The sequence below is a fragment of the Gymnoscopelus microlampas genome, assembly GCF_963454915.1.
Source record: "Gymnoscopelus microlampas genome assembly, chromosome: 19".
Classification (NCBI taxonomy): Eukaryota; Metazoa; Chordata; class Actinopteri; order Myctophiformes; family Myctophidae; genus Gymnoscopelus; species Gymnoscopelus microlampas.
In genome coordinates this window covers 32,629,668-32,656,112 of record NC_139956.1, presented here as the reverse complement: position 1 = coordinate 32,656,112, position 26,445 = coordinate 32,629,668, and the positions used below count along the sequence as shown (strand labels likewise).

The following is a 26,445-nucleotide window of genomic DNA, read 5'->3' as shown; positions in this document are numbered from 1 at the left end:
TACTACATGGTTGTTTACAGTCAGATTTGAACTCATGACCTTTGACCTGCACATCGTATGCAGTAGGTGCATAACGTTTATAGCACTTCAGTGCGTGGGTACAGGTACCTAGATAGATACAGTGACAGATTAAGTAAATTAAGTTAGACACACACACACACACACACACACACACACACACACACACACACACACACACACACACACACACACACACACACACACACACACACACACACACACACACACACACACACACATACACACAGAGGACAGACAGAGGTTAGGTTACACACATGCACAGGCATCAATACTGTGTGTGCATGTGAAACAGACAGGTGGGTTTCCTCACTAAACCAGAAGGAGGAGTTTCTCTGACAAGGTGCTGTTAATGTTGAACAGAGATAGACAGACAGACAGACAGACAGACAGACAGGACAGACATGGATTTCATATCCCTATACAACTTATTATGTAAGTTGTGTGCGTGCGCATGTATGTATGTGTGTGTGCATATGTGGGTGCACGCGTATGTGTGTGTGTGTGTGTGTGTGTGTGTGTGTGTGTGTGTGTGTGTGTGTGTGTGTGTGTGTGTGTGTGTGTGTGTGTGTGTGTGTGTGTGTGTGTGTGTGTGTGTGTGTGCGTGTGTGTGTGTTTGTTTGTGTGTCTGTACGTGTGTGTGTGTGTGTGTGTGTGTGTGTGTGTGTGTGTGTGTGTGTGTGTGTGTGTGTGTGTGTGTGTGTGTGTGTGTGTGTATGTGCATGGGTGTGTGTGTGTGTGTGTGTGTGTGTGTGTGTGTGTGTGTGTGTGTGTGTGTGTGTGTGTGTGTGTGTGTGTGTGTGTGTGTGTGTGTGTGTGTGTGTGTGTGTGCGTGTACAAGTGAATGATTTAGCATTTAGTTGTATATTATGTATCGTCATTTGAAACTTGATTGCTTACAATAGTGCTGAAATGACTGTCATGGTTTAAATGTTTGTGCGTGCTTGCGTGCATGCTTGCATGTGTTTCCGTGTGTGTGTGTGTGTGTGTGTGTGTGTGTTTCCGTGTGTGTGTGTGTGTGTGTGTGTGTGTGTGTGTGTGTGTGTGTGTGTGTGTGTGTGTGTGTGTGTGTGTGTGTGTGTGTGTGTGTGTGTGTGTGTGTGCGTGCATGACAAGTTTGTGTACATGTACAGTAAAAGCCTGTGGGAAAGGACAGTGAGGGATGTTTGTTTTATGACAGATGATAGCAACCCTCATTGTGTTGTTTCTCCTACTAGTGTTGAATTCATTCATCCAAACAACTGGAGGTGCTTCAACAAGCAGTAAGTTTATATGCTTCAATTATTCACATCTTATTTGATGCAGCAGTGGTTCTCAAAGTGGGGTTTGGGAACTCCAAAGGGTCCCTGAGGGAGTTCCAGCGGGTCTGCAGTTAAATTATTGATAGTTAGGAATCAAATGGACTCTTGCAGGTCTATAACATTGAGAGGGAACATGTGTAATCTCCCAGAGTTATGGGGGCCCATGGCCTAATGTGTACTAAATTAGAGGTCCTTTGAAACTTTTGTGAAACACTGCAAGACTAAGGTTACTTTGTCTCCTCTCTTATTTTGTTGTTCTGCCGTTTCTCTCACTCCCTCTCTCTAGTAAAGTCATGTCATACAGTATATAAAGTCCTTTTTCAACATCTGAAGGGATTTGTTTTGGTTCTTTTAGTTGGGGAACTCTGTTTTAATGACATAATCAGCTGCACACACATTGTCATTCACACACACACACACACACACACACACACACACACACACACACACACACACACACACACACACACACACACACACACACACACACACACACACACACACACACACACACACACACACACACACACACACAGAAGTGTAAAGGTGAATGAAGCTTTTACAAAATGTAAAATTATTAATACTTGCATGATATTCTTTAATGCATTTTTCATAACCTCACAAATCATCAGAATTCATAACTATAGTAGTCAAACAGGACCCATGACCCAAATACAAGGTACCAGTAAATAACACTGATGTTGGCCTACAAAGCAACCAAAGGTATGACACCCCCATAGCTTCAAAGCCTGATCCAACCCAGGGAAGCTGTCAGAACCTTCCCTAAAACATCAGGGACAAGGACAACGCTCCACACAAACTCCCCATTGCAGTTAGAACTGCAGACTCACTCACAATCTTCTGCCGAAATCTGAAGACTAACCTCTTCAGACTCCACCTTAACCCGTAGCACGTGCCGTAGCCTTGACGACCTTGCAGGGTTTATGCAAAGGTTAAAATAGCATGTTATGTAATGTAGACAGATGCCAGGTTCATTTGTTGACCTGGCATCCTATAGTTTGTATAGTTTCAATGTACAGATTATTATTCTCTATATATTATATTGTTTAGACTGATGATGATGGTTCCTAGTTTACTTATTGTATGATCCTAAATATTTCTATGCATTTGATATATTACCTCATGTTTGCCTTGCTTACTGTAAATTGCTCTGGATGAAGAGCGTCTGCAAAATTCCTCAATTGTAAATTGTATAGGACAAGTATGGCCTGATTATCAAACTGAAGCGTGAAGCTTGTCCAGTCAGTGGAGTGGGCGAGGCCTATGGTCTGGAGCCAGGCTAGGACAAGTACTCACGCCAAGCAGGAAACACTCTCTAAATTAAACCCAAATGTGAAAGGATTTTATATTAGTCACAGGTTTTACTCACTTTGTAGGCTGACAGTACAGTACAGAAAGATTGTTATGGGTTCATATATCCTGTCACATCCCACCACTGCTAGAAGATTTCGGTATTCGTTGACGTGATTACAGGTACATTCATGTTGCTGAATCTCCTTCACACTCTGACTGCATTTAACTCCCTGTGTCCTCATTTATCTCTGTCTGTATCTCTGTCTGTATCTCTGTCTGTGTCTCTCTCTCTCTCTCTCTCTCTCTCTCTCTCTCTCTCTCTCTCTCTCTCTCTCTCTCTCTCTCTCTCTCTCTCTCTCTCTCTTTCTCTCCAGGTTCATCCGCTTCATCTATTCTGACTGTCAGTCCAAGCAGGTCTCAGTTCTTTCGTTATGAGCCCATCAGTTTCTACTGTGAGACACCACAAGGAGACTCTACTGGGTGGACAGTGATGAGGAATGCAAATGGAAAGGCTGGAAAATGTAATGAAGACTGGGGGAAACCAAATGAGTCTTCTTGCAAACTCTCTGGTGCATACAAATCAGACGGTGGGGTTTACTGGTGTGAGTCTGAACACGGAACCAGCAGTAATACTGTAAAGATCACTGTGACTGGTAAGTTCATATTATCATATTATCAAACGTGTTTTAATCATTTCTATTACTTCATAGTTTTATCAGATTGTTTGTGGCAATGCATTGTGGGAAATGCTATATGATATTTTGATATACATAATTATGAATTAAATGATTTAACACATCAAATGATATGATTCTGTTCAGATGGTGCTGTGATCCTGGACAGCCCTGTACGTCCTGTGTTGGAGGGAAATAATGTGACTTTGCGCTGCCGGTACCGTCATCAAACACTACCAAAGCGTTCTTCAAACCTCCCAGCTGATTTCATCAAAGATGGATCCCTCATCAGGACCGAGTCTACAGGACAGATGACCATCCACAGTGTTGACAAGTCTGATGAAGGATTCTACAAGTGTTACATGACAGGCCTTGGAGAGTCACCAGAGAGCTGGATGGATGTGAGAGGTGAGTCATACAGTTACTCATGAACAAACTTGTTATTAAATAGTTCATTAATTAATTAACTAACTAGCTTATCTATTGATTTATTGTAAAATTCAGAGAATGGATTTTCTCTCTTCCTCCAGGCAACCAATCGGAACATCCCTCCTACACTGGCGCCACCCCTCCCATTCCTCTCCACTTTGTGATTCGCTCCTCTGTCTGCTTCCTGGTTGTGTTTGTCCTGGTGCTGGTCAGCGTGTTCTACAACAGAAAATACAAAGGTCTCAAACAAAAGAAAGTGAACCAGCAAGCAAGTTCAGGCAGACATCTCTCTGAGTGAGGTGGTGTGTCAGTTTATTGACATAGTCATGTTACGGGGTATTTAAATGTTAACAATTATTTTGGCATACGACAAATATAATAAATTGCAGATGTACAAGCTCAAAACGTGTACTGTGAGACTGTATCTGACAGCACTTTTGTTACTCTGTTCCTGTAACTCTGTAACCCTTAACTGCTGTGCTTAACTGATATTCGGGATCAATACAGGTATTTATCTATCTATGTGCTTGTAGATCTGATCTTTTTCCTATTTTGTAAAATGATGGGGGGGGGGGTCCATCCAGACTGTACGCTACAGGTTCAAATACACAAATAGATGAACTTTTAGCTGTTTTCAAATATGCTTTGTATGGTCCTGTTAATGTGAACCAGTGAATCAGCAATATATATTTTTTTTTAAAGATGCGTCATTATCAGTCCTCATGCGGGGATTATTAAGGCTATAGGCCATTTTAAATCTGACAGTGGTTATTTGCAGAATAAATTATTTGTACGTTTGTTCTTGAGAAAAGACCCTATTATCATTCTCTGCTCTCATGTTGGCTGTCTGTATTATGAATGCATCTTATATATATCATTAATAAAATGTTTTCATAAACATGTGAGTTGTCTCAGATAAAATAACTATCAGATAGTGTTTGATAAATCTCTTTCGTCCCTCTCTTCTTCTTCCCCCCATCATTCATGATTGGGGTTTGACTGGGTGTAAATTGTAATGATTCCCTTTCTCCGCTCTTCTATAGAGCTCCATATGCCCAGTGATGGAAAGTAACTAATTACATTTACTCAAATACTGTACTTAAGTACAATTTTGAGGCACTTTTACTTTACTGGAATATTTCCAATTTTCAATAGTTTTACTTACTACTCCACTACATCTCAGAGAAAAATATGGTACTTTTTACTCCGCTATAATTATTTGAAAACTTTAGTTGCTACACTGTAGGTACTTTGTAGATTTGAAAAACATACATTAACCACTTCAGCCCTATTTAAACTTTGGCTATTTAAAAAAAATAGCTGATCTACAAGCTCACAACGTGTCGCGATGCAATGCATTATGAGCTTATAGATCTGCCATTTTCAAAAGTTTTTTTTTTATATACATAATGATACTTTGTGAAAAGGGACATTCTGCATAATGAGTACTTTTACTTTTGGTACTTTAAGTATATTTTGATTTCAATACTTTTGTACTTTTACTCAAGTAAATTTTGATTACCGGACTTTTACTTGTTGTAACAGAGTATATCTACAATGCAGTATTGATACTTTTACTTTTACTAGGCACTGCATATGCCTAGAGGGGAGCTTCTTTTGCACACACACACAAACAAACACAAACAAACACGCATGCACGCACGCACGCACGCATGCCCATGCGCACAGACCACCTATATACTAATGATAATCGTACGACGAATAGTAAAAAATAGCAAATCTGCAAGCTGATCTACAATAGCAGATCTTCACGCTCACAACATGTGACGCGTTGCGACTCTCTTTAGCTATTTGTGAAGCTTTTTGACTATTTTTGAAAATACAATGTCCCCAAAATGCAAGTTATGGATTTGTGCAATATATATTGACATTTTTGAAGTACCTCCAAAAAGACAAGGCCTCACGGCCCCCATAGGATTTTTGGGGCCGCCCCAAGGGGGGCCCGAACCCCAGGTTGGCAAACATGCTCTAGATAACAATGTTATGAAGAAGTCTTTAATCTGAACTCACTGCCCTTCCTTTCTGAAAGTGGGTGAAGCATTTACTCCCTTTCTTTTTGTTCTCTTTTATATCAAAAGCACCAAAGAAAGAATAAATTAACTTCACCCAACTGTCTGTGGAGGTGAAATGGCTGATAGTTGTCTTTCATCAACAGACACTCCATTCAGAACACACAGAACACTTCCTGTTCAGAGATGGAGAGACAGATACAGAACAAGAAAGAGAGATAAAAGATGATGGCGATAGACAGATACAGATAAAGAACGAGATAGACAGATACAGATACAGATGGAGATAGACAGATCCAGAACGAGATAGATTGTTGTAAGTGAAGTTAGATAGAACTGACAACAGTATACTTGCAGTAGGTCTTTATGAATAACTATACTTCCTATTATTGCCTCAGACGCCAAAGTGACTTCAGTTGTTCATTTTCTCAGTAATTTCCCATCTGTATCTTTAGACCTTTTCAGACCATTTACAGCAATCGCAAACATTCACATTTTAATTGTTAGTTTGGGGAAGGCTCTCTCTCTCACTCACACACACGCACGCACGCACACACGCAAACACACACACACACACACACACACACACACACACACACACAGTAAATCAATGGGGTTTCAGTAGAAGATTTTCTACACACACACACACACACACACACACACACACACACACACACACACACACACGCGCAGATAGAGGTTACCCACATGCACAGACATCTATGCTGTGTGTGTATGCGAGACAGACAGGTGGGTTTCCTCACTACACCAGAAGGAGGAGTTTCTCTGACAAAGTGCTGTTAATGTTGAACAGACAGATAGACGGACAGACTGACAGACAGACAGACATGGATTTCATATCACTATACACCTTATTATGTAAGTTATGTGCGTGCTTGCATGTGCGTGCGTGTGAGTGTGTGTGTGCGCACACGTGTGTGTGTGTGTGTGTGTGTGTGTGTGTGTGTGTGTGTGTGTGTGTGTGTGTGTGTGTGTGTGTGTGTGTGTGTGTGTGTGTGCGCGCATGCGTGCGCGTGCATGTGAGTGTGTAATATTGTATCGTATTTAGTTATATTAGATGTATCTAAATCCAAAACTTTAATGCTTACAATAGTGCTGGAATGAGTGTCATGATTTAAACACTGTATGTTTGTGTGTGTGACATGTGTACATGTACAGTAAAAACCTGTGGGAATGGACAGTGAGGGATGTTTGTTTTATAATGACAGACGATAACAACCCTCATTGTGTTGTTTCTCTATTAGTGTTGAATTCATTCATCCAAACATCTGAAGGTGCTTCACTCAGCAGTAAGTTTATATGCTTTAATTATTCATATATCTGATACAGCAGTGGTTCTCAAAGTGAGTGGTCCTTGAGGTTCCAGGGGGTCCCCAGCTAAATTGGTGATACTTGGAACCAAATTGACCTTTACAGGTCTGTAACTCTGAGAGTGTAATGGAACCAAATGGACCCTTATGGGTCTGTAACTCAGAGAGTGTAATGGAACCAAATGGACCCTTATGGGTCTGTAACTCAGAGAGTGTAATAGAACCAAATGGACCCTTATGGGTCTGTAACTCACTCTCAGTGTTATGGGGGTCCGTGGGCCTAATGTGTACGAAATTGAAAACATAGAAACTGCCGTTTCTATGTTTTTCTCTCTTTCTACTAAAGTAATGTTTATTTGTAAATCCCTTTCATAAAGTCACAATTCACCATTGTATCTTTAGGGATTGTTTCTTATTGGGGAACTCTGTTTTAATGCATCAGCAGCACACACGGCAGGTGCACAAATACACACTCTTTCATAATGTGTTCATAATATTCTATGATGTGCAACATTGCTTCATAACCTCACAAATCATCTATAGTCAACTATAGCAGACAAACAGGACCCACGGCCCAAATACAAGGTACCAGTAAATACAGGACCAGTACCACTTGTCACTACGTAAATAAAACCCAGATGTCACAAGTTTTACTCACTTTGTACGCTGACTGCAGTATGTACTTCCTGCTCTCAGAACACAGTTAAAGAAATCACCACAATAGGTCAGAAGAATTGTTATGGGTTCATATCCTGTCAGATCCCACTGCTTTAGAAGGTTTTGATCTACATTCAGGCCGATACCCGATGACAGGCCAGGGTAATTACTGTACATACATGATGCTGAATCTCCATGGAATGACTTTAGTCTCTCTCTCTCTCTCTCTCTCTCTCTCTCTCTCTCTCTCTCTTGAAGTAAAATGTATTAATCTGTGGGGCTATTTGCCATTGTTTAAGGAGAATTAAAGAGTCCAGGCATTCCTTCTCCTCAGTTGATTTTATTAAGGAGAGAAGATAATTACTTACATGGTTACATGGCAGCTTTCAGCGTTAAGTTTGACCAGAGTAATCAATGGACTATGTTTATTAGGCCTTTGCTTAGTTCTAATATACTACACTCTCTCTCTCTCTCTCTCTCTCTCTCTCTCTCTCTCTCTCTCTCTCTCTCTCTCTCTCTCTCTCTCTCTCTCTCTCTCTCTCTCTCTCTCTCTCTCTCTCTCTCTCTCTCTCTCTCTCTCTCTCTCTCTCTCTCTCTCTCTCTAGATTCATCTGCCTCATCTATTCTGACTGTCAGACCCAGCAGGTCTCAGTTCTTTCATTATGAGCCCATCAGTTTCTACTGTGAGACGCCAGAAGGAGACTCTACTGGATGGACAGTGATGTGGAATGCAAATGGAAAGACTAGAAAATGTCGTGACTGGGGGAAACCAGATGAGTCGTCTTGCAAACTCTTTGGTGTAGTCAAATCAGACAGTGGAGTGTATTGGTGTGAGTCTGAACAGGGAACCAGCAGTAATACTCTAAATATCACTGTGACTGGTAAATTCATATTATAAATAAATCAACAACTGTGTTTTAATAAAGGGCCTACTCTGTGTGGAGTTTGCATGTTCTCCCCGTGTCTCCTAGGGTAGTTAATACCCTCACAAAAACATGTAGTAATCCTGGTCACTATACTGCCTCCCCCTGGTCAGCCGGGGCGCCTGATGGAGGAGAAGGGAACTGGTTGGAATAACGTGTTCCTTCCACGCGCTATGTCCAACCAGGGAAACTCCCCCCTGTCGGGTGATAAGAAGCGGCCTGCTTGCTCCTCATGCATTGAAGGAGGCATGAGCTTCAGCTTGGGCTCTCCCTAGGCTGGCAGAGGGTAGGTAGTGCCCAGGATTACATAGGCAATTGGCACTGGGTGAAAAAATGTGGGTTACAAAATCGTGGGATAAAAAATATTTAAAAAAAAAAAAAAACTGTGTTTTAATCATTATATTTGACCTAATACTAGGTCCTATTTGACCTAATACATAGTTTTATCAGATTGTTGGTGGCAATGCATTGTGGGAAATGTTATATGATGTTGAATATGAATTATTAATTAAATGATTTAACACATCAAATGATATGATTCTGTTCAGAAGGTGCTGTGATCCTGGACAGCCCTGTACTTCATGTGTTGGAGGGAAATGATGTGACTTTGCATTGCCGGTACCGTCATCAGACACTACCAAAGAGTTCTTCAAACCTCCCAGCTGATTTCTATAAAGATGGATCCCTCATCAGGACCGAGTCTACAGGTCAGATGACCATCCATAGTGTTAACAAGTCTGGATTCTACAAGTGTATCATCTCAGGCCGTGGAGAGTCTCCAGAGAGCTGGATGGATGTGCGAGGTGAGTCATGCAGGCACGCGGGAAGTACTTTAGAGCAAGGGGTGCTGGGAAACGGGACCCATGCACGCGCGCAATTTTTTTCTGGTTTCCCGCAGATAAAGTTACTTTTTTGGTTACTTTATTTCGGTTTTAGGGTTAGGGTTGGATTAGGGTTATGTGATTTAATTATTTTGGGGGAGCCGCGCCCACCGGAGAAAATCTCTCACACACACACACACGCACGTGTGCGAGCACTGTGCCTGCCCAGTCAACTGAGCGGTCCTATCGCTTTTTTTTTTTTTCCCTCACAACGGCATATAGCTGCAGACAATGCACAAGCACAAACACAATCTTTTTTGTTACTTTATTTCGGTTTTAGGGTTAGGGTTAGGGTTGGATTAGGGTTATGTGATTTAATTATTTTGGGGGAGCCGCGCCCACCGGAGAAAATCTGTCACACACACACACACACACGCACGCGTGCGAGCACTGTGCCTGCCCTGTCAACTGAGCGGTCCTATCGCTTTTTTTTTCCCCTCACAACGGCATATAGCTGCAGACAATGCACAAGCACGCTGCATTGATACTATTTATTTACCATGCAGCACAGCACGTATACATACACACAAACATTCATACTACAAAGGCAAAAAAAAATGATTTTTTTTTTTTTACAAAAAAAAACTTCAAAAACTTTTTTTTCCCCTCCCCACGACAGGGGGTGCTGCAGCACCCTCAGCACCCCACTTCCCGCGTCCTCATGCAGTTACATACAAACACACAAGGGTTCAGACATGAAGTCTGATGTCTTGACCCAGTTCGAACCTCCCATCTGTTCCAGTTAAACTCTCTAGAGATTTGCTTATTTTGTGCCTTTGTTGTCAGTAAAAGTATATAGATTAAGACTTTATTGTCTTCCACAGAAGACTTTTTTTCCCCACGGTCTTTAGTCTGTACACAATTAAACTCTCACACACTTTCACCTGTGATGTTACTGATTTATACTCTAGTCTCTGCTGAGTACTTTGAAACTGATCAGTGCGAAATTATGTAAATAAATAAATGAAAAAAAAATCTGGTTTATCATTATACATTTAACATGCATCTTTACTGTTTATCAATACATTCTTTGTTATTATAAGTTTCCATTTAATAGTGGTTTATTTTTTATTCCATCATAATTGTGTTTATTATATTTATGTATTTATTTTCAATTGTCTTCGTCCTTTCGTACAAATTTCAGAGAATGAGTTTTCTGTCACCACTCCACCCAACGAATCGGGACATTCCTCCACTGACCCCTCCCCGCTCATCTACATTCTGATTGGAACAGCCGTCTCCTTCTTGTTTGTGTTTCTACTGGTGCTGGCTAGCGTGCTCTGCTACAGGAAACACAAAGGTAATGTAGGACCAAAATGACTAAAACCATACGGTGTACTGTATGTTCAGACTGAGAGAGAGAGAGATGGAGAGAAAGACAAAATTACAAATTATGTTGACCTAAACAACTGTACTAAAACAGCACATGACAAACATTAAGACGCAACAAATCTTATGTCCATAACCTACTGTATTAAAATGACTCTTAAAGAGATTAAAAGACCTAATACAAAAGGTTAAACTGTTCCAAAGCCTCTGAGTCAGCAGCACAGTGGAGAAGGCACATTGCCTTTGGTTCTGACCTCGAAGAAGCTTCCATGGTCCACCCACAACAGTTTATTGGCTTATAACATTTTTGGGGGGCTGAATCAAAGGTGATACCAAGTTGTTTTGCATCTGTAACTTGTGTGCATTTGAGCACATCGACCCCAGAAATCATCTCACAAACCACTGTAAAGCAGTAGTACCCTGATTACCAACCCATACTCGAGATGGTCTAAGATAATAACATGGTTGACCATGAGAAACGAGGCACTAAGGTCCAGCAGGAATAAAAGCACGATTCACTGAATCAGTAGGCTCCAAGAATAAATTGTTAGTGTGGTTAATCCATTAGGAGAGCTGCCTCAGCGTCATGGCGTGCCCTAAAATATGAGATGGGCTTGAGATAGGTTGGACGTTGTTAAGACCTCCTGGGTTTTTATTAACGCAGGACGGGACTGACACACAGACCAAAATGTAGGGTGGCATCCTTGTCTTAGTGGAATGTGCGTACAAAGTTTCACAGCAATCATGAACAGTCTGATTGCTGTGAAATCAGACTGTTCATGATTGCTGTGAAACTTTGTACGTTCATGTTCAATGTTCATGATTATGAAAAAGCAGACATATGCGTCTTGTTCACATGACTATAGAGATAATGTGTACTGATTTGCATGATGTTTGGAAAAAATCTGGGTAAAAAATGTGTTTTGCAAAAATCGTTCTCCTGGTGGCGCTATAACAGGCCCATGTGAAACATAATTATGGGGCAGAGGTTCTGCTCTGGCCTCCAGAGAAAGTGTTGCACAGTTTCACACGGGCCAACGGTGCCGGAGATTATCTGCCGAAAACATAGTCTCTCAATAAGAACTTAAAGTATACTGTCAGTTCCCTTGATCCAAGCCGGAACACAATCGATCGATTGATCATTAAAATCAACATGCTCTGAACATGCACGCTTTCTAGATTTCCAAGTGGACCCGGATCCAGAAAAGGTTGGAAACCTAAAGCATTTTTTAACACTAACTTATTGTGTTTCAGTGTCTGGAATAACTGTTGATCCAGCCCCCCAGGGAGTCATATATGCTGAAGTAACATTGAAAACAAAGAAGAAGAGAGGTAGTTCAGTTGCTACATAATATTTACAATATGTATAATGAGTATGGAATGAATGATGTCCTTCCTCTTTTTCTCCTGTATTTAAACATATCATGTTACTAATTATGTTACGGTCTATTTTGTTGCTGTTTTTTTATTCAGGGAGACCCAGTCCAGGAGCAGATTCAGCTCATGTGATTCAATCAGGTGAGAAACCAGGACAAGTTGTATTGAACATATTAGACAGAGATATAGAACAGACAGACAAAGATTGATTGATTGATTGATTGATTGATTGATTGATTGATCATTAAAATAATCTTTAATATTTCCAGATTTTCAAGTGAACCCAGATCCAGAAAAGGTTGGGAACCTATAAAGCATGTTTTAACACTAACTTCTTGTGTTTCAGTGTCTGGAACAACTGATGATCCAGCCCCTCAGGGAGTCATCTATGCTGAAGTAACATTGAAAAAAAAGAATAAGAGAGGTAGTTCAATTGCTCCACTACATGCAAGATATCCCTCAGATAAATGTAGCTAGCCAATCAAACTACAAGTTACATGGGAAACCGCTTGCTACACTGAAGCTATGTGACCCAAATAAATTGGTAGACAATTAGTGTTTATTATAAGACATGAAAAAACAAAGAAGTAGTTAGCTAGCCTTTGTTAAACTGCACTGTACATACTTGGGAGCACAAAAAGGGTACAATATAACACTAAGTAGCCTACTTAAAGACAAGACACGCCTACTCCAAACACAAATGTCAATGGTAAAAACATTTACAGTATGAGTATGAATGAGCGATGTTCTTCCTCTTTTTCTCCTGTTTTTAAACATATTGTGTTACTAATTATATTATGGTCTATTTTGTTGCTGTTTTTTGATTCAGAGAGACCCAGTCCTGGAGCAGATTCAGCTCATGTGATTCAATCAGGTGAGAAACCAGGACAAGTTGTATTGAACATATCAGACAGAGATATAGAACAGACAGACAGACAGTGTCTTTGTATCTTAATGTTCGCTGGCTTCCATTGAAAAAGAACGGTAGCCTCATGGATCTCTGTAGCTGCCAGTGTGAACGCAGCATTAATACAGGCTGATGCCGTTCATTTTCTCACAGTATCTTTAGAGGCCATTCTGTGTTGCTGTGATGTGTTCTGTCAGCTAGTTGCACTGAGAGCTGCCCCCACAAGGAGACCACACATAAAAGAGAGAGCTTTACAGGGCCTCCTACAAGCCTCCTGTAGCAATAAGGAAATGTTCTGTACTCACCAATATTGCTGTATAAAGTGCACACCCTATGCAGGCTACATTGTGGCTTAGTTAATGTCTTTCTTTCTTCTGTTGTGTCTTTCTTTTTTTTGTCTGTTTTCATTTGTTTGTTTCTTTGTTTGCTTCTTATTTGTTTGCGTCTTTGTATTTGTATATTTGTTGTTCTTTCCTCATACCATAGTTGCAGGTGGTGTGGTCACTGGGCGCGCAGACACAGTCTACAGCCTGCCAGGTCATTACACTGGTCCACACACAGACCCAGTCTACAGCCTGGCAGGTCAGTTGAAGATTACTGGTCCACACACAGGCCAACACATTCACCAACTCATCAAATACTCTTTCTCTTTCTCTGTTTCGGTCCTGCTAAATCCTTTTGTTTTTGCAGCAGTTTTTAAATGTATCTCCTGTATGTGTGTGTTCTGTGTTACAGGATGCTGAGAGGGGAAACACTTGGACAAAAGAGGAAGGAAGACTGGAATACCATACAGTTACATTTTACGTTTTATTTTTGATTTTGTACTTACAGCACAATACTTTCTGTAAGTACAAAGTAGCTTTAGTGGAATGGGACTTCTAAAATCATAAACAGAATGAGATTCTATAATGTCCTTCTAAATTCCAGCATTCTGCTGTCTTTACCTGCAAAGGCAGAATGAGCCCAAGCTTACTAGAATGTTCCAGAGAGACATTGTAAGAGTGTGTGGTTATTTGCTGTACCATAAGGTAGTTTTGCCCTGGGTGAAGTACAGTTTGAAACAATAAGTTTGCTCCACATATCTAGTCGTCTTCTGTTGATGTGAATGACACAGTATCGAAGACACACACATAATATAGTACATGACGCGTACACACAAACAATACCTAGGCCTTTGAGACCAATCATTTACTTTTATTACAGTTCCTCAGTTTTGCTCATAAACAAAAATATTTACAATCAATGGGAGAACCAGTATCCGTGAAGGAAATAATAATTTATCTGTTGATAGGTGGATGTTGGCCATGCCCAATGTCTTTGTGTTCGTCACTCACTTGTGCATTAGAGATATGGTGCAAGTCCTCATCTGTACATAAAGGTTGGGTTTGATGGGGGTGTAGTTATTCGTGTTTAGTAGGGTGGGAGCCGTGGGAACCGTCTCTTCAGCCACGCGGGTCGTGGTTTAACCACCGCGTTGGTCACATACGTCAAAGACCTGTGTCTTTTCGTGAACCTGTTTATGGGAAGTGGTGTGTGTGTGTGTGTGTGTGTGTCTACCTCTCGGAAACTAAGGCGCATTTTTGTTTCTAGTTGGTGCCGATTTCCAGTACATGTACTGTATGTATGGTGGCTTCTTACTGTGGTTATGGTATGAACTGGTATGAACTGCACTAAGGCCTTCTGTTGTTATATTGGAACACATAGCAGCTGTGGTTCTGTTTGTGCAACAGAGTAACACAACCCTTTTTAGCCACTTAAGCCCTAGCTGTTTCATATGTGTCGCACAGAAAAAGAACCGATCTACAAGCTAAAAATACGTCGCGATGCAACACGTCGTGAGCTTGTAGATCGGACCGAGAAAGATCAGACAGAGATAGATCGGACAGAGGTTAGATGGATAAATAGAGAGTGAGAGGTAACATAGAGAGTGCTTGGCTCCATCAGACTGCTTGAGAACGTTGATTATAGCGTCGTCTCAATCAAAACCATTGGTGAATTTAGTAACTAAGTATATTTACTTGAGTATTGTAGTAACGTACATTTTTGGAGTATTATATTATTTTACATTTTTTTGCAAGCTCACGACTTTCACTCCGGTATATTTCAAACTGAAATATTTGTACTTTCGACTCAACTACATTTCTAGGAAGGGACTCTTGGGACCCAAACTTACAAAAATATATTTTGGGTACCTAGAGCCCCGTCTATTTGAAATAGGGCTTACAGTAAGCGGTTAATTCATAATACACTTACTATAGGCCTTATTATAGAGTGAAAATACCCAATCTACAAGCTCACGTGTCGCGACTTGTGGATCTGCTCTTTTCACTATTTCTGAAATTTTCTGAAAATGTCAGATTTTGGGGGGGAAATGTTCTAAATTTCAATACAGCGATGCATTGATATTAAAAAGAAAATGTACTTTGCAATTTGTACTTTTGAATACTTGAGTGTTTACTTGTGTATATACTTTGTCCACCACTGATCAAAATCATCTGGTGTCACTTTTATTTTTCTTAACCTAAACCTTCATGTTCCTTTCATGCAGAGAGTCTCTCCAGGAACGTACAGTTACAGTAGGCTACATGAAATCACACGTTGGTTTACCAGTGTGGTTGTCACCTCTGTCACCCCACAAAGCCAAACGGCCACGGCTGCGTGAGCAAGAAGGCTGGTGTCTTGAGAATGTTCCTGAGGAGAAAATAGGAGGTTTCAGACAAAAGGCAGAATACAATTTACAATTTAGGCATTTGGCATCCAGAGAGATTTACAGTAGCAAGCCTTGAGGTAAACACATACATCAAATGCAGAGAGACAGTGTTGTGCCTCAGTAATCTAGGATCATACTGTAGGTAAACCAAGAACCTAGCATCAGTCAATAGAGTATAATATCAAAAAATAAATGATCTGTACATTGAAACTATACAAACTAGGATGCCAGGTCAATAAATGAACCTGGCATCTGTCTAAATAGCATGCTATCTATCTAGTAGTAGTACAGTAGTACTAAATGTATGAAAACATGTTCAATGCAAGTGTTTAGAATAGTTATTTCTTCTAATAAGCATTTTGAATAATAACAGAATTATAATGGTACCATATCCATACAGTGGCTTGGGCTCATTACAGTACTGGGTCTAATGCTGCCCCTGTGCATCAGCCCAGTGTTTTGTTGAGGAACATAAAGTATAGTCAGTGTTCATACCCTGCAGAGCAGAAACAAGCAGCCTCTGAAAGTAGGACGACACCAGATATCTGGGGCTTCCTCATCGTCTCGTGTAGGCTACTACCACCCACAGTGAGTCAAACCGTGAACATGACAATGAAACAATACCACCATAACATACTTTTCTACTGTGGGTATAGGGCACGATTCACATACAGTACGGTGGAAAAAGACAAATCATAGCTGGTGCCCTACTCTGTTCTATTCTATCCCACCTTTTCAGGCCGTGACCCCCCCAGGCCGTGACCCCCCAAATATTTGAACTTGGGACCCCCCCACCCTGACAGGCACTTGGAATTGTAGGCATTACGTTTAGTTTGACTCGGTTCCACAGATAAATAGCCGAACTACAAACTACAAACCGAACTGCAAGCTTGTCTGTCTGTGTGTCTCTCTCTCTCTCGCCCTCTCTGTCTGTCTGTCTGTCTGTCTGTCTCTTACGTGCTCTATTTAAAGTGTGGTTATGCAGCTATGAAGGGGAAGTAAATGTAACTTGACATTCAAGCGCTCCGTGTGGTTTGACCTCATTGAATTGCTTCTGCTGTCCTTGTGAAAATGAGAAAAAAAAAGACTTTGATAGCTGTAACTGTTCCTCTCCACAGCATTGTATTAAACGCCCCACTGTGTTGCGTACACGAGTAGATAGAACAGAACAGAACAGATTTTTTTTTAGTCAAACAGACCTGAGGTGCACTGTACTTGGTACGTTCTTTGTCGATCTACACCAAATCAAAAATAGCATATTGCAGAGCATTGTGAGCTTGTAGATCTGCATTTTTTTGCTGATTTACAATATATAATAATATAATACCTATCCCCCCCCCCCCCCCAGAATAGGTATGCTGGGCTGGGGTTCAAGTGGTTGAAGTTGCTGCAGTAAACATTCCATTAAATGAAACAGTTAATATTAACTCAAGCAGTGAACTGTACTGTATTTTTAATACAGTTTAAGGTCTGATTTGTTAAACATAGCCTATTTATTTTGTCCATTAAATAAGTTCTGGATTGCAGCTTTAACCTTAATTTCCGTTTCATGTAGCAAGTCCCTCCAGGTGTGTATGTGAAATGACTCGTTGGCTTACCAGTGTGGTTATCACGTCTACCACAGCTACATGAGGAGTGAAACTGAAACTGGAAAAAAGACATCAAAATGTGTAAAAGATATAACTGCACAGTCAAGAGTTAAATTCCATGAGGACCAAGAAAGACAAAAATAACTATCATCACTTAAAGCAGCACTATGTAACTTTTTATTAGTGAATCAAATGTAATTTTGGCCAATCTGTATGGTAGAGTAAGTTAATACAATATAACTTATACAATTGGGGAGGTTGTATTTGGTCTCTCTGCTCTTCTATTGAGACATTTAGATCCTGTGTCTAGGCGAGACATGACCTTTGACACACTCCTGTTTCTGATTTGACACAACTTTTGACCTGAAGGTCAAGATTCAATTTATCCCCTGAGCAAGCAGGCAGGCTCTATAAATCAATGGTAAAAATGTCAGCACTTGGCAGGAGGCCCGGGTTCAAATCCGGCATAGAAGAGGAAAGTTACGTAGAGCAGTTTAGAGGCCAAAGTTATATCCATGACCTGAACTTTTGGTAATGTCTGTCACCTCTGTGTGAAACACAGGTGAGCTGATACATTCCAACTGCATTGAGGGGAATTGATGCCTGTTAGTATTAGGAAGTAATGTTAATGATCCAAACATTTCCTTCTGGCGTGATGGTTCCTTGGGCCATGGTGGTACTGCAGGCTTGCTTGAATGGCCCTCCTAAAGGCCTCACCGTGGGTTTGTTGGGCTTCTTCCTCACGGAAGACACAGGCTGGGGCACTAACCCATACTGCTCCCGGGATGCCGTCTACATTCCGGCTGTCACCCGTCTCTCCGGTGGTCACCAAACTATCCCTGGTTGTCATGTAGTCTAATTCCTATGAGCCACTATAAATAGAATCACTAACTATAAAGAAAACATCACATGGATGCACCTGGGACGTATCATCAGTGTTATAGCCTGGGGTCATAGGGTGTTTCGGGTCTCGCAACAACATACACCCTCGCCCAGGTGACCCAGCCAGGGTTGATCAAGCCCAGACTTACGTCCCAGTAGCTACCCACGGTCAGTCCTATAGGGAAAGACGGGGCCACTCAGTCCGCTTCTCCGGAACTACTCTGCTGAGACTCGGGGATATTTATTATTATTAGTAGTAGTATTGACATCATTATTACATATGATATTAGCAGCACCAACTAATAAGTGGCCTACTGCATCGAATGTGTTGAGCAGTTTTACTTGCTGTGGTTCATTTTGTCCACTAGATGGTAGCATTGTGATCATTCTAGGTAAAATGGACAATCACTCTCAAAATGTTTCCTTTAAACATTCACCCATAGGTCAAGTTCAAGCATGTGTTAAAAATGACGTTATGGCGTATTGTCTTAATTTAACTTGACAAGACAAGAGAGAATGGATTGTGGGTAGTATAAGAATTATTTCCCAAATATTGTATTACTGTTATTTGTTGAAATTTTTCATTCATAACCATATACTGGGTAGGGTTTGCATGCGATGCAGAATATTGGTGAGATATCTTCAATAGTTGCTCCATTGATAAACACATAAACAAATACTGTCAATTCTGCAATATAAAATCTACAATGATTTTATTGAAATAAAAATGTAAATCAATTTCAATTTTATTATTTTAAGATTCAAAGTTGGAGCAACAAATGTATCTCATAGTGACACACAAACACAAACGAACACTTATTTTTTTGTTTAAACCACAAAGGTGGTTTCATAGAGAAAAGGAACGTTGTTGTTTTTGTTTGTTTTTTGTTATTTGACAATTTAATTGAAATACGTCATATCAATAATATGAATTCATGCTGGTTGATTGTGACATTAATGCAACTGACATCATAATGCCAGCCCCTGCTACAAAAGGGCCTATTTTTGTAAGGTTGAGATGTATGTATTTATTGATCTCTGGCTCCCTCTAATGTCATTTGTGTGACATAGTAAGGTTGTGAAGTATTCATTAATTGACCTCTGGCTCGCTTTCATGACTCAACTAAAAACAAACTGCCATAGGTTTTTCTTAGGGACACTGCTGGGATGTTACTGACTGCTTAAAATATTTATTACAATGACTTTAAGCTTTTTTTAATATTAATCAAATTTATAGCTTTGCAACCAATGTCTAATAAACTAGACTTTGCACAATCTCTCCACTTGGATCTGTTAATGTTTAACTCATCTAAAAATAGCTGCACACTTGTAGCTCCAATGCAATACTTTATTTGGGGCAGATATGCAAGCTCATAGCGTAGATCTGCTATTTTTGAAAAATCTTGAACATATTTTGCGCAAATCTTTGAATTTTTTTTTCTTTTTTTTTTTAAGCAAACATTTGTAACTCAAATCTTTGCTTCTAGGGGTCCCTGGAAACCACATTGAGATGGGGGGGGGGTCCGCGGCCAAATACTTCCATCTGGTTATATACCTCCCCGGTATATAACCAGATGGGGAAGAAAAGACAGAAGAGTTGTAAAAAAAAAAAAAAGATCAATGTTTTCTTTCAAAAGCAGTTGTTCTGTTTTTTTCATCCTGAAGGCAGATTGCTACAAATCCTTACGCTCATCCAGAGCTCTCATCATATTCTGGACCCAAGGTAGATCAGGGTCCATGCAGAGATGGAGAGATTTCTCGGTGACCACACTGTGCAAGAAACAAACAAATTACCCATGTTACTAAAATAGCAGGTGGTGGTTTGTGACGTACAGTACAGCAGTGGTTCTCAACTTTTAAAGGCCGTGACCCTCCAACATAATCATATTTGAACTGTGGACCCCCCAAAATAATCATATTTGAACTGTGGACCCCCAAAATAATTATATTTGAACTGGGGACCCCCAAAATAATCGTATTTGAACTGTGGACCCCCCAAAATAATCATATTTGAACCCCCCACCCCGACAAGCACTTGGAATTGTAGGAGTTGAGACATTTTTATAGTGTAGTTTGTTGATTACTTTTGATGCCTTAATCTTAAACGTAATCTTTTTTTGGTATTAAAAAGGTCTTAAAAGTCCTTAAATGTCACTTCACTGTCATCTGGGGGTCCCAACCCACAAGTTTTACTCCCAACACTTACATGACTCCTGTCTTTGTACACCGGCGATCAGTCATTTTGTAAGACCTCAGGCGTCTGATGTCCACTCTCTTCAGGTAGAATTTGGTACAGCAGTCATTATGGCCGATTCCATCTGCATAGGGTTTTATGTGTTAATATCGTTAGCCTCATAGCATTTTTGCCTAGCTCTACTCTCCTAATACTGCTGCATCATTGTGCCTTATTGCCTATATGTCCTAAGCCAATCAGAATGCTTGTTACATTCCAAAATGAATCAGAATCAGGTTTATTGTCACATCACAGGTTTACAGAGTAAAAACAAGTGGGTGAAATTTGTTTTCGTACATCGTTCCCACCGTAACGTTATTCGTACGTTAAGTAGTTCCATGAGGAAGAGCAAAGGAAAAGACAGGGGGGGGATGACTTAGGCAGAAAGTCAAGGTAGGATGAATCAGCAGTGTTAGGTGAGTAGAGTTAGGCGGATATAAATAAAAACTTATGACTTTAATATTGTCACCTTGCTAAACTAATGGCCTATGTCAAGTTTTTCAGGAAAAATAAAAAATGATCCAAAACAAAACTATATCATATTTCTTAATCATTTCACCCAAAATGTTTATAAAAAAGTATTACTATTAAAATTAAAATAACACTGTCTGTCAGTTATGTAACATAAGAGATTTAAATAGGTTTGTATAGGATTAAATCTGACAGGCCAAAAGTTTTTTTTTAATGTCAGTAAATAGTTTGGCCTAAGTCACAAAACCATGTGACTTAGGGCAAAAAAAAAAGCCTATTTTGGCCTTAGTCACACTAGGGAGTTGGTCCATTATACTAAAAGGGGAGGGAACAGCATGATCCTTTTCAATTAGGAGATGGCCGATTTTACCAGAGGTGGCCAGTGTCATTAGGAGCTGACTTACAGTAGGCAAAAATATCACTTTCCTCAAAAAATGACTTGGGCCATTAGTTTAGCAAGGTGATATGAGATTAGTTTTTTACTTTCTGCCTAAGTCATCTAGGTGACTTAGGCAGAAAGTGTTTTTGTTTTGTTTTGTCTCTCCTGAAAACCTTAAAAATATGAGTTAGGCAATCATGCTATGAGGCTAACGATAAAAGCTTGTTATGACATGTACCTGAAAACAGACGTTATACAGTACTACAGTATAAGCGCTATGACCACTTGTTGCCCTCGTTGGTCGAGAAAATAAAAACATATACGTTTGTAATAAGGTCACTAAATACATGTTTACTTACTGTGGGCCGTCACAGAGCAGTATAGCACAGCTCCCATCAGGATACAAAACAGGACAACGTGACTGGTTCCCATGGTCAGAACCTTCTGCAGAGAACCGTCGTCCGGGTGTGTACCTGGATCCTGTCAACACGCACTGCTATGACAACTTATTCTATTCTCTAGACAAGTCTAGACAATTCTTCCTCTCCCTGTGTGTGTACACTGCAACATGTTTACTTTACTGAATGCTTCTCTCTCATCTCAATCAACAGGCTAACCAGTCCGGAACGCTCGCCCCCATTCTTTTTTAGGCGGACTGCTCGCCCCCCAGCGGTTTTTATTCTTGAATTTGTTTTACTGAGGTTATAAGGTTAGGTTTAGGCATAGTTTTATTGAGGTTACGTTTAGGAATAAGGTTAGGTTTAGGCATAGTTTTATTGAGGTTACGTTTAGGAATAAGGTTAGGTTTAGGCATAGTTTTATTGAGGTTACGTTTAGGAATACCTACCATGGTGGCGACCGTTCTGGGGTCGCCCGATTTGACCCGGGGTGAATGTGTTTAGGGGCGAGCGTTCTTGTATTCCTATGTAGAAATGGCTACAGGCCAACACACTTGCACGCTCCGTTTCATACAATTATACAGTACATTACATAGACATGCACTGACACTGTATCACTGTCCTCACATGCACTCACTTTCATTGTCCTCACATGCACTCACCTTCACATACATGCACAGTATTGCCTTAAACATATACTGCACAGACACATACAGTCCAAATACTGTATGTAGCAGTATGTGTCGTTTACGCACTATAAATGAATTATAAACTCACCAGTCACCACATTAGTCTCAACTCTACCACTGCCATGAACAGAAAGTATTTTGCCCAGAATATGTCTTAAATCTACAGGGCACAAATTTGTCCATGGCCTTGCTGGCCTCCAACTTCGCATGGCCCTACCTTGTAATATCAATATGTATAAGTCTCAACTTATAATAAATAGGACTGGAATGGACTACAAATCCCCAGGACATTTTTGTTATCCTTTTTGCCCCAGTGTTTTGCTATATACTGTTTCCATGTTTTACTAATACAGTATTCAATCAATCAATACATTTAAGCTGGTTTATGCTATTTTAAACCGCCCTTTAATGGAAAGGGACAACTTGAGATATGGGGCTATATGGTTAAATTCCACCCTGACTAGTTGAGCCGTTTGAAGTTCCGTTTTTATCCTCTTGGATGTGCTACTGTACCATGTAGTACAGACAAATTATGGAATGCATGTAAAAATAAAAATAAACTTAATACTTCCTAGGGTTAATATGAGCATCAAATCAATATTTTAAATGTTTTTTTTTGCACATGCATTCCTTAAATTCCATCCAATCATCTACTTGCGACGAGCATTGCCCCTCTTGAGTAAAAGATTAACGGTTTCTAAAATAAAATAAATATTTAAGGTGTTTTAAAAATATATATTTTAGTTATAGAGGGCAAGTATAATGTATTAAGGCATATTTGGGGGTTATTAGCCAGGGATCCTTTTAACATTTCCCCATCTAAAAAAATACTTTTCTTTCTACAGTATATGTCAAATTAAACTAGATTGAGAAGAACATTAAGGGCCTGAACAAGGACTGTTTCAGGCCAGTCGTGCATTTGAACAAATAAATGAAACTTCAATTGATTAACTTTACTCCCTAATGAAGACATCACACTCAGAATGAGACTTGAGTTCCGGGGGTACATTAGGTTACTCTTCTTTATGTGATAACTGTGAGATGGCCCGGTGTACATATCCTCATTATGTTATTTCTGTTCAAAGATCAAACCTTTTTGACAAATAATTCATGTCCTAATATATAGTTGAAACCACTTAAAATGGTTAGTTTGGATTTTTGGACTTAAAGCTGTAGGAAATACTTCTCTGGTCCGGTCCTGGTCCGGTTCTGATGAATATTAAGTAGTTCCATGATTTGGTGGGGGCCGCTCATTAAAAACAAATGTATCAAAAAAACTAGCGTCATTTGTATTGTTGACCTATTTCTACCATATAGTGCAGGTTTCGTTCAACTTCGACCCCTCTGTCACATGGTACTATTTTTTGTGTCATATATTTTGTTGGTGAGTAGGCTGCCGCGGCGCAGTGATTCTGGACACAAAAAATAGTACCATGTGACAGAGGGGTCGAAGTTGAACGAAACCTGCACTATAGGGTTGAAATAGGTCAACAATACAAATACGCTAGTTTTTTTAATTTATTTATTTTTAATGAGCGACCCCCACCAAATCTACTAATCTACCGGAACTACTTCATATTCATCAGAACCGGACCAGAACTGACCATGGGACTCGGGCAATCAATTAATACCTTTGCAACCACTACATTCATGGCAAGTATTTCCTACAGCTTTAAGTCCAAAAATCCGAACTAACCCTTTAAGCCCTAGGCTATATAAATGGTCATACGACTAATTATATATACAGTACATATACACCGTACACACACACACACACATAGACGCGTGCGTTCGTGCGTGCGTAGTTTATGTTGTGGTTATGTTGTATAGAATAGCGACAAGTTAAATCACTTCCCTTTCTAGCAATCACTTTCAAGCATTCCTGACCTTAGATAGATAGCATTCACATTCAAGCATTTCCAGTGTGCAAAACTGTGCAAACCCAGTTTACTTAAAGCAATGACAAGCAACACTGACTTGACTTGAGTCATTCAACAGCCGGCAGTTGTGTGCACAGGTTATTGTCACACAGGCATGTAAAACATACGCTTAAAAGTAGGCCCGAGGACAAGATATTACAGAACCATAGTAACATGCAGTTGAGTACTTTACTTGAGTACAGATTCTGAGGATCTGTACTTTACTAGAGTATTAGATTTTTTTGATACTTATTACTCTTACTTGAGTACATTTCCAAGACAAATATTTTAAAATGCAATTGGCCAAACTTCTGCTATCACACTGGCCGTGTTTCTGGCTTCCCCCTCCGCTCACCTCGTTGTTACAGTACATCTTGTATGGGTGTATAGGAGTAAAAGTATTTAGTTCTGGTTCCTATGTTTTTATTGGTGTTTCTGCAGGCTTTGTATAACACAGTGGTTCTACAAGCAAGCACATCAGTGCATGCAGTGCAGGTGGTTTCAGAGAGTTACAGTACTTCTCTGAAACAAAAGTTACAAGGTCCTATAAATTAATTATGAAAACATTACAGCAATTCATTGATATAAAAATTAAGAAATGTACTTCTACTTTTACTTGTACTTTAAGGGCGGATTCAGACTGGGTCCGATTGATTCAAACCGTTCCCGAGTACGATTGGCCTCACGCAGCTGACCAGTATTCACATTGGCCAAGATTCTTCCGCACTCGAGACCCATTTCGTTTAACAGTAATGGTAAATTTGTGCCTCATGGGGGCGCTGTGGACTATGGGGCTTTGGGAGAGAGAATGTCATTCACAGAAGAAAAGTCACTTGTCAGAGTCTAGAGTGAATAATAAAGTTTGACTGTGTTCCTGACGTTGTCTTGAGTTATAATAACAACAGATCAACAATACACAAAAAGCAGTGTGTGCACTGGTCTTTGAAACCTCGAAATGTAACGTTGTCTCTGTTAATATGATATTGGCGTCACAGACGCATCCTTGGTATTTTAGCAGTGACGTCACAGACTAATCCTTAGCATATTTATCCTAATATACGCGTTCGCTACACATGTGTTTTTTTGTTTATTATTTTTCACGGCTCGCGCTACTCAAACACTAGCGGGATTATTATTTCTTGTCAACATTCAAGTAGAACTATGAGAAGGTATAACCCAGCTAAAATAATGTGTCATTATAAAAATATATAAATAATATATGATTAGCAGTCCACTTCCTCCTGTTGGTATGGATGGCCTCACATTGCATTGTTCCGTACCCGAATACGCATGATCCGGATCCGAGACTACCTCCGGAGGTGGTCTCGGGTATGGTACGATGATCCGTTTCGGGGAACGATACGCAACGTTCACACTATCACAACATCAGCCAAGTGGTCCAGGGTGCGCACCGGGAACCATAGTGTGAATACGCCCTTAGTTTTTTTTTTAAAGCAAAAGCAATTACTTTTTTTACTCTTACTTGAGTAACATTTTGACTGAGCTACTTTTACAGGGGGGCGGAAAGAGGCTTTACTGTGACACAACTCTTTCAAAAGTCAAAAAAAAAAAAAGACCCTATACGATGTATCTTACAAAGGAAACGTGTGGTTAAGCTCACAATCCGCTCATATTATCAATACGTCTTTGCCTGTTCTACTCTTAGCATGACAAGGTGAAACGCTACAAGAGAGAGAGAGAGAGAGAATTTTTGCAGACTGTCCCATTTCACAGGTTTAGATAATAAAAATGCTTTGAAAATAGTAGATCTACAAGCTCACAACACGTCGCAAAGTGACACATTGTGAGCTTGTAGATCTGCTATTTTCAAATAGCGTAAGTATGCATAGGGCTGAAGTGGTTAAATCCACGTTTTGTAATAATAATCTAAAGCGACAACTAGTAACTAATGTTGTGGAGTAAAAATACAATATTTGTCGCTGAGATGTAGTGGAATAGAAAAGTATTGAAAATTGGAAATAC

At 40.0% G+C, this 26,445-nt stretch overlaps 1 protein-coding gene and 1 long non-coding RNA gene across 2 annotated transcripts; one reads left to right on the top strand and one right to left on the bottom strand.

Annotated features, from left to right (window-relative positions):
- Positions 1 to 1,190: 1,190 nt before the first annotated feature.
- On the top strand, positions 1,191 to 14,494 carry LOC311034785 (uncharacterized protein). The gene is made up of 10 exons (XM_084042767.1): positions 1,191 to 1,301; positions 3,029 to 3,307; positions 3,476 to 3,736; positions 10,724 to 10,879; positions 12,163 to 12,240; positions 12,382 to 12,426; positions 12,632 to 12,709; positions 13,115 to 13,159; positions 13,679 to 13,774; positions 13,928 to 14,494. The coding sequence occupies exons 1-10, from the start codon at positions 1,220 to 1,222 to the stop codon at positions 13,933 to 13,935; spliced, it is 1,128 nt and encodes a 375-aa protein (XP_083898893.1). The 5' UTR covers positions 1,191 to 1,219; the 3' UTR covers positions 13,936 to 14,494.
- Positions 14,495 to 17,837: 3,343 nt separating this feature from the next.
- LOC311034885 lies at positions 17,838 to 21,965 on the bottom strand. Its single transcript, XR_014599641.1, has 3 exons — positions 21,816 to 21,965; positions 20,580 to 20,691; positions 17,838 to 20,143 (listed from the first exon to the last, which is right to left on the bottom strand). It is a non-coding gene; the product is annotated as an uncharacterized lncRNA (long non-coding RNA).
- Between the last annotated feature and the right edge of the window lie 4,480 nt (positions 21,966 to 26,445).

Excerpts from the sequence above, each read along its gene's own strand:
- LOC311034785 (XM_084042767.1), top strand. The coding sequence starts at position 1,220 with ATGATAGCAACCCTCATTGTGTTGTTTCTCCTACTAGTGTTGAATTCA. Across the intron at positions 12,710-13,114 it reads GAAAAAAAAGAATAAGAGAG|AGAGACCCAGTCCTGGAGCA; the intron begins GTAGTTCAATTG and ends TTTTTGATTCAG. Across the intron at positions 13,160-13,678 it reads AGCTCATGTGATTCAATCAG|TTGCAGGTGGTGTGGTCACT; the intron begins GTGAGAAACCAG and ends CTCATACCATAG.